General features: G+C 39.1%; 1 protein-coding gene across 2 annotated transcripts; it reads right to left on the reverse strand.

The window, feature by feature from the left end:
* Positions 1 to 1839: 1839 nt before the first annotated feature.
* Positions 1840 to 6760, reverse strand: ERCC1 (nucleotide repair protein). 2 transcript variants are annotated; one of them, XM_078586453.1, is made up of 9 exons: positions 6551 to 6760; positions 5986 to 6106; positions 5797 to 5900; positions 5498 to 5597; positions 5001 to 5077; positions 3271 to 3370; positions 3018 to 3089; positions 2838 to 2906; positions 1840 to 2363 (listed from the first exon to the last, which is right to left on the reverse strand). In XM_078586453.1, the coding sequence occupies exons 1-9, from the start codon at positions 6754 to 6756 to the stop codon at positions 2064 to 2066; spliced, it is 1149 nt and encodes a 382-aa protein (XP_078442579.1). In that variant the 5' UTR covers positions 6757 to 6760; the 3' UTR covers positions 1840 to 2063. The 2 variants fall into 2 exon arrangements, with proteins under 2 accessions (XP_078442579.1, XP_078442580.1); XM_078586454.1 differs by having other exon boundaries at positions 2227 to 2363; positions 2849 to 2906.
* Positions 6761 to 9088: the final 2328 nt, after the last annotated feature.

Below are 9088 nucleotides of genomic sequence, written 5' to 3' on the forward strand. Positions count from 1 at the left end.
TACGCAGGGTGCGTAATCCAAATTTCTATGGAATAGAGAAAATGATCGACGGACAATGAGGTAAGAAATAATTGCCAGGTTGCTTTCAGAAGATGGTATAATTTTTTACATATTTTGTGAATAATGCTATTTATGCAGCCTGCATCCCTGCTAGATTGAATTCAAACAGTCGCCCAAATAGTTATCGTTTTTAATGAAAGGGTCCTTCCCGGAATACAAGAAGAAGAGAAAAATGATAAATCTGATGTCTTTTCAAAGGGTCCTTCCAGGAATCAGGTACGGATGATTCAAACTTGCCGTCATCATTGACGGTGACTGAATGACGGACCAATCATAAAATGTTAATTGATTTCGATCATGGTACCAAAAGATAAAATTTTCAATCATTACAAGTTTTCTTTTGTGAAACACGTGTCGGATGGTAAAAAAGTTTATGATCATAGCCATTTACTCATAAAAATGTCAACAATGGAATTCTATCCTCTTTTTCAATATTTAAAGAGGGAAGTGAACCGAGAATTATCCTTCTTCGCATTCAGCAGACTACTCTAATATCCTTTCATCAATTTAGTCAACATTTGCGTTCTTTGTTTTTTTGTCAATGTTAAAACCTTATTTTTGTAAGTTGTGGATTCTCTCTCATAGATCCATGTGGACTTTCGTGACCCAAATTAGTTGAGTTGGGTTAATTGATCCAAGTTTTAGGCAAGTTTGAGTAATTCAAATGGTTGAAGATCTTATTCAAAGATCAAATGAGTCGACTGGGTTGATCAGATTGGTCATGTCGATTGTCTCAATTGGCTGAGTCGAACTAAGTAGACTGATTAAGATGGCTGACCAAAAATCCGACCAGATGAGTTAGATTAGTATATTTGTCAGAGTGAATCTTATCAGCCCACTAAGTCCTTTGATTTTTTCCTTTCTTTTAATTAAGGCCGTTCGGTATCCTAATAAATATAGCTGTGTAATATATCGTATAGGTGATTAAAAACTTTTTTTTACTTTCAGTTTTGTGATATTATCATTGCCTCAGTTATTCAGACCATAATCTAAAATAACTCTAAAAATTTAAAGTTATCATCGAATCTAATGAATTAAGAGTATGTGAAATTATTGATATGATATTAACAATCGCAAAAATTAAATTTGCAATAGAATTGGAAATATAATGTATTTGGTACCTTACAATCTATGGACAATAAATCTCAAAAATTGTCATATAAATACAATCTCACTAAAATATCACATAATCCGAATTAAATAATTACATTTTATAGTTTTAGACGGATTTTCAGGCTGAACATCACTTATTATTTACTCGACTAGATATTTACATTTTCTTTAATCTTATACTAATTAATAATGTAGAAGTAAAATTTAAAAATGATATTGCATACTGTAAAATTGCTTGTTCATAGGTCCACTTATTCAATTTATAATAAAATTTTGATACTTACATACAGCTATTCAAATTAAATCTCAGGCATTAGTTTAATAAATAACATTTTAGTTATATAATTAAAAATGTGGTGTTGCAAGTATAATTCTTTGTTCAAGTTTCTGAGACAAGCTACAGATACTGTCTCTTGTCAATCCATGGAGATATATTTTGCTTTCCGCCCTTCCTATCCACTTTTCTCACTGACTAAATATAACTATTTATATCGGTCTCCAGTAGCAACTGTTTTTATTCGGAAAAGAGGAAGCATACACAAATCATAAACCTTCTCGAATTTTACCCTGAAATCACTCATCTTGAGAAATAAAAAGAAGAAAAAAGCCCAATTCCAAATGATCCACATCATAAGAAAAACTATTTAAGGCCGTGGGACGTCGAACTGATTTGCATGAGAGAAATAAATCTCCATACCGTATGGATTAGAAGCTAAATAAAAAACCAAAAAAGCTAAAAAAGCATCCCAAAACTTTAATGCCTACTGATTTATTACACAGATAAATGGAAATAATATTTTTGATCTCTTCTTCTCTTCAGCAACTCGGGGCAAGTCTAGATTGAATGAAGCCCAAAACAAACACGTGTTCAATTTTTCTAAGTGCACCTTTTATTCCGTGTTATTTTCTGCAGGAACGTCAAGAGAGCGGTCCTTCCTGTCTCTGCCACGGATCTTGCTAGAATATTTTGCAAAAGCAGAGGAGAGGGCAGATTTTACAGACAAATCGGCCTTCTTTCCATCTTTTGATGGATCTGCCGTGCAATCCGCATTTGTTGGGTTTTCATCACCTATCACTTCCTCAGAAGAATCTCTGGCAGAATTTTCAGGGGCCGAACACTTACTCAAAGGTGTGAGCTCGGAATAAACACGCCTGAATGGTTTGTGAAATGTATCATGCAGACGTCTAACCTGCACAGATCATGAGTTTCTCTCTCTTCATATTAAAGTGATCAATCTGATAATCTAAAAAGATATCCAAGTATGCTAATTGTACAGTAAGAAAATAGTTAGAGCGATAAAATATGTTGATCGATAAATGTTTTGGAGTGGGTTGAATGTATTTACCAAATTAACTTATCTTTTAATTTAAATAAGGTAATTTTCCTGAGGCAAGTGATAACTAAAAAGTGCTTCTTTTCTCTTTGATGTGAAAACCCCCCAAAAAATACAAAATAATGTAATTTGCCAAGAGTAAGAAACTACAAAAGGCATCTTTTTCTTTGACTTGAACTCCTCCAAAATCCAAATAAGGTGATTGGGATATAAGGTTATTTTGCCTCAGGTAATCAATGACTAAAAAAGAGTTCTTTTAGATTTGTTTTGAAATCCCTCAAAAAATCCAAATAAAAATCAAAGGCAAATTTAGAGAAGGATCGGGAGAACCTTTTGTTCACCTATTCCAGGGCACCGGGCAAGATCCTCCATTGAAGAATCTATTATTCCTGAAAGAGACTGGCAAACGTGGAGCATTAATGAATTTATTTTTATCATAATTCAAAAGACGTCAACCACAAGAAAATCAGTAGGGTAAGAAGGAAAAAAATGAAAGGATTGGGTGGTTACCCCAAATGTAGACCCAAGGGTGATAACGTCAGTCTTGTTGACATGCCTGATGGATGTCAGAGCATGAGTTAGCTGCCAAATTCATTAAGGTTAGTTTGAATGCCAAAATAAATTTTGAGCAACATCACTTACATTTGAAATCTGTAGAATGTTTAGGAAAAAGCAGTGTTCATAAATTTGAAAGAAACGAGGACACTAGAGATGTTTATTCAAATAGATCAGTTTAAAAACGAGATTGGAGATGATTGATTACCCTAGACAAATAGTCTGTATCCATCTGTTCTCGGATACTGTCAGCAGATTTGTTCTCATAAACCTTTATTGTCTCCAAGTAACGGCCGCATTCCTCCAAACTATCAAGCATTGTCAAGAACGAAAAAGTTAAAGAATGAAAATGAAAACCTCAAGAAAGACTCATTTTTAGAAAAAAAAAGATTATAATACATAAAAGCTGCAGGCTCTGATACTAGTTTACAGTGGAAGCAAACCCCAGCAGGAAAAAGCAGCACAGGCCGACAAAGAAAAAAATATACTTCAGAGAAAATATGACTAAATCAGTCCTTCCTGCAGACAAATACAGCTAAGGTCCTCCAAAAGAGAAAAAGATGCAACTTACCCACTTCCCTCCTATAATTATGGAGCACATGTGCGGTAAATAATCATGTGGTGCCTTCCTCTCCTTATCCCAATTGATCCTCAATAGGGCCCTATCTCAGTCTGGCAAAACTTATTTATCGAGAGACATTTATGCCAGTCCCAAAACTCAGAAGCATAATTTTTTTTTTGAAAAACTACTCAGAAGCATAATGACGCTGAATGGTCCAAACGGTACGTTTAAATGGGATATATATCAATTAAATAAGACAAATATTTCCTACTAGGGGTGTTCATCTGCCTGGTTAATATTTAATAATAATCTTTCTTCATTTTTCTTCCTGACGTAAGTGGGCCACATATTATAAGTGCCCAACCAAAAGACTAGTTACTTATTCCCATGGGGGAATAAGTAAGTTAAATTAAGTGGGCTCGTGGCCCACTTTAGAGGATTTATGTTACTTATTCCGTGTGGGAAGAGACAGGGATATACATATAGAAATGGAGATCACATTACTTGAACTGCATACGAATCAGATGGGGCTGAGAATCTAACTAAAATTTCGCCAAATGATTATCAAGCGACACATTCAGGGCAATGAATTTATTGCTCACCTTCAATCTTCTATTTTATGTTTTCCTTTGTTCTACAGTTATACATGTAGATACCTTTTCATGGATCCACCGGGCCATGACCAATAACCATGTTGTAACATATTTGAAGATAGAAACCTCAAAAACTAATACCACTTTTATTGAAACTCTAGTCTGTAGGTGACTGCACAGAGTTGGATATCTAAGGAAAGGAATTAAAACAGGTACTGATCTATGAAGGGTGAAATGCATATTGGTATTGGTTGACCACTTGAAATAAATATATTCATTTGATTTCCCTAAAGCATTAGTTGACAGCACTATTGGCAACCCTTGGTTTCACGAAGGAAATTGTATGATTTCAGATTGCCTGCAATAATCGTCTCTGACAGGGAAAGTAATTCACTCGACTCTTTTGATGTAAACTCTTCTTTCATAAAGGATCCAAGTAGTGGCTGAGCTCTTCCCACCATCCAAAAATTGATGGAAAGAGGCAGAAGACAACTGCCTAGAAACAAACCCTGTATTGTAATTGAGAAATGCAATAAGATATCACCTGGAATGAGAGAACATAGAATGCTTCATACACTCATCATTGAAGACCTATGTATTTGTGGAAATTTTATAGGCTTGATTCGAAATACTAAGAGGGAAAATTATAATACAGAAATAAATATTCCTTGGAAGGCTCAACTGCAACCATGAAGCCAGAAGGAAATAGACAACAGTAGCATGATCAATGCGAGGAAGAAAATTTAAAAATAACCAATCAAGAAAATAGAGAGGAAATCATACCTCCAACCACAAAGAAGAGTACAATCATGTAGCAATGCTGTCCTCGTAACTTCTAGTAAAGGTTTAGCGACATCAACCTAAGTTTGAGAAATGAGGTATTCGACTTTCAGAAAAAGTATACCGGATGTAAACAATGTCTTCTGAGATGCTTCTTGGTTTTAAAAATAAAACCCGTATATCCCAACTAGGCCTGAATGGAGCTTTGGAGCATAACAGGCTTATGACAATAAGTTAGACAAACATAAAAGAATCTCACAAAATGTGCATAACTGAACATATTTATGAACATAAACAATAGAAGAAAAAGGGTAGGATTTGGTAATTTCTGCATTTTGCCAAAGATCAAGCTATTTTTATCAATTAAATTAAATTTCTTTATCTTGTCTTCTGATTAGACCATTGCATCAAATGCTCCAGTCATGGAGAAGCTCCAAGAGACAAACTAGAATTAAAAGATCTGAAGAGCTCGATCAACAGGTTAGATGACTGATGCGTACCACGTCAACATGACAGAGAACAACACAAAGCTTGAAATTCTTCTGTAATTCTCTTATACGATAATACAAGTAATCTGGATGAAGAAGATGATAACGCAGGCTGCACAAAACGAAAAAAATTGTCAAGAATTTTTTTTGAAAGCGTGATTCTGAATTTGTCTGCAAATAAAGTTAAAATTTTAAGACTACAACAAAAAAGGGCTTCTAGATGAGGATCTCAGGATTCAGGAGAAGTTGATTATATAGGAATTAAAACAGAGGAAAGTAGCAAATAAAAAGATGCAGAGTTCATCAGATACCTGATATACAGCGCACAGGAACTCTGTCCAAGCAAATAATCGCAGACAACGTCCGCAAAAATCCACCTCACGTTGCGGATATGCTTAAGCAGGGGATTCCCTTTCTAAATCAACAGGCAGAATTTTCACTAGTTAGACAAAACACTTGTGCGAAATAATTCTTATATGAGCAGAAAACTGAAGGCTGACCTGCCTGTGGCTAACGAGGATGGCATTACGGTTCTGGCCATTCAATGCAGTAGAAGCAGAAGCAGTCGAAGATGAGGACACTCCATCGACTGGACGACTGGACTGTGGTGTACGATCACCTCTGCGCAAGACAAACTTAATCAAAGAAAACTTTGGTAAATACAAAATCCTAACCACACAAACATCTTACAAATTAGCTCGCCTATAGGATTAATTAGATGGAATTCATGTTTGCCAAAGCTGCTTTTAGTCACGCTGAATTCACATTCTGAATATATATTGTGCATGATCTTATTCTTTTCCACCGTTTTGACCCATTGACAAAAACAAATCATGAAAAAATAACTTAAAATATTAGTACATCCATCATAAATCATTTTACAAAAGCAGGTGTGAAGGAAAAAATCTTTGATTTCGCCTAACAACAAATACTAAAACTTCAGTCATAAATTTAGTAAGTAAATGTTTTAATTTCAAGAATTTGAGGATAAAGATGAGATTACACAAACCCATTTCAAGGAATCAAGCATAAGTTGAATTGGCACAAAAAGATCAACCGTCTCACCCGTCCTCCGCAACCTGAGAAGCATCCGGCAGAGGCGGTGGCGAATAAAACTCCGAACTCTTGATGAAGGAAAAGGCTTGAGTGAAGGATGATTCGCCCGCCCGAGTAACCGTGGCAGCAGACGAAGAAGAAGCGTTCTCTCTGTCACCAGCCTCTCCCCCCTTGTCGTAGGCAGGTATTCTGAGAACGCTCTTCTTCCCCGCCATTACTCCCCCCATTCACTTCTGCCGGAACGAATGTTTAAATAGGACACTGAAATGGGCCATCTAAATGGGCCAAATCTTTAAGATTTCTTTCTTCATGTAAGTTTTAAAGAAAATCCGGGTTCATATATAAATATTGTAGGCGCAATGAAGTTGCATTCAGATAGCATATTATGTTGGTTCAAATTGAATAACTCACTCTATATCACTCTCCATTTTAAGTCAGTCCCCCAATCTACGGCAAGTATCAGTCCACATGTTTATATTTTCATTTTTCAATGTATCAAAATAAATGGAAATCAAAACCACCTAACAAGTTCACAATGTATTTTTGTCTCATTATGATTTCAACTCAATACAACTCTTTTATGATCAATCCATCAATATTTCAATCTGAATGTATAGTTCAACACTTCTCCCCATCCTATCACACATCCATGGGTTTTCAGAAAACGCATGTCACATACCTCACCGCCGCCCTCATCTCATTATCAGATGAAGTTCCTGTAATACTGAAGTTCCTGCTGATCGCTGCCGACGCCGCTGAGAGGAGAAGTGCCGCCCGCCGTCGCCACTGACAGCTCGCCGCTGCCTGCCGCCGGGTGCCGCCCGCGCCCCGCGCCACACCGCGCCGCGCCGCATCCGCGCCACGACAGACGCCGCCCGCGCCCGGCATCCTGCCCCGGGGACCCGAGTTCGCGCCCTGCCCCGCTCCCGAGTCACGACCGCGCCGCACCGCGCCCGTGCCGCGTCGACCGTGTCGCGTCCCGCACAGCGATCCGTGCCCGCGCCGTGCTGCGCCCCATATCGCGCCCGCAGCTGCGCGCCGCACGCACCCGGCCGTGCGTGTCCCACCCGCCACGCGGCGCCTTCTTTCGATCCGCGCCCAGCGCCGTGCTCTGCTATGCCCAGTCGCGCCGAGCGCTGAGCATTGGCTCTGCCTGTGCCACGTACCCCCTCTCCACCACTGGTCGTCCACGCCGCCGCCTCGCCACACCCCGCGCCCGCACCCTCGCTCGCGTAGTTGTTGCTCCAGACTCCAAGTGTTACGAGATATCCGTCGCAGGACGCAACGAAGGTACCCCTTCATTACTGCTCTTTACGTCTCTTATCTACTTTAGTACACTTTCGTATTGCCTCCTCTACGATCGGGTTAGACGTAGGTGAGAGAGACAGGTTGAGAAGACGACGATTATTTACACGAGAGTCTTACCTATCCGATATGAGTTGGGTTCTCCCGACATGTGTGAGCATATACAAGCGAGAAATTCCCGTTCGGCATTGTATTCGCCCTCGACCCTCTCGGGTGAGGTTCGAGAGGTCTGTTTGACCTCACCACAAGCGACCCCGTCAATCCTTGGAACGGCGTAACTGCATCTTCGGCTCCTGCACATACTACATCTAGGACTTTCATAGTTCCGTCATACGTATTCTCTGTTCACCCGCATTATCGGTCAACACCCCTGGTCGTTGACCGATAGACATTCAGATTCGATACCGAGCCACTACCCTCGGTGACGACCAGACGACGTCTTGACGACGTCCGGCATCAATAAGAGCCAAAACCAGGTGCTCCCACCAAAGAGTCCTCTCAAGACAAAGAATAACTATCATCTTTAGTCTTCTAATGAAGATTCCATAATAACAACAACAGATAAAGTTTCCTACCCAAAATGAAAATGATAATTCCTCCTAGTATGCTCCCACATGTTAAACTTACAAAGGAGAAAAATGTTTTTTGAAAAGTTAATGTTCTTACAATTATATGATCCCGCATAATGCATCACACATGATCCCCCCTAAAAAGCTGAAGATCCCCACGATGATTGGTGGTACTTTGATCAACATGAACTCTCTTTCTTTTTTGCCAAGACTGAGTTTATCATGGGAGGAATTCTTGAAGCCATTACAACCAAGGTTGCTTTGGATATCCTCACTATAGGTTTTGCCACTTCCACTAAAGACTATGTCCAAAAATTAATGGGAAAGCTCTTTTGGGTTCTAAAGACCTTGACATGGATGAACAAATCAAAACATTTCGCACAAGACTAACTTAACCAGAATCGAACGACATCATTAATACATGAAACGAAGAACCTACGCACAGATCACATCCGTGATTTCTTGGATACTAGAGCGAGACAAGTTGAGCTGCTCAAGTGTGCAGCCTCAAGACATATCCATGAGGTCTTCAATACGTCGGATCTCCCCCTTCTCGTTGACGAGGCCCGTTCAATCTCCGTCGACGTCGTTATGCCGTCCTGATCGCATCGGGAATGGAGAGGAAGTGTGGGGTGAAATGAGAAGAAGGGGAAGACCCTTGAACAATTTTGTC

This window comes from Wolffia australiana, chromosome 14 (assembly GCF_029677425.1).
Source record: "Wolffia australiana isolate 7733 chromosome 14, ASM2967742v1".
Lineage (NCBI taxonomy): Eukaryota > Viridiplantae > Streptophyta > Magnoliopsida > Alismatales > Araceae > Wolffia > Wolffia australiana.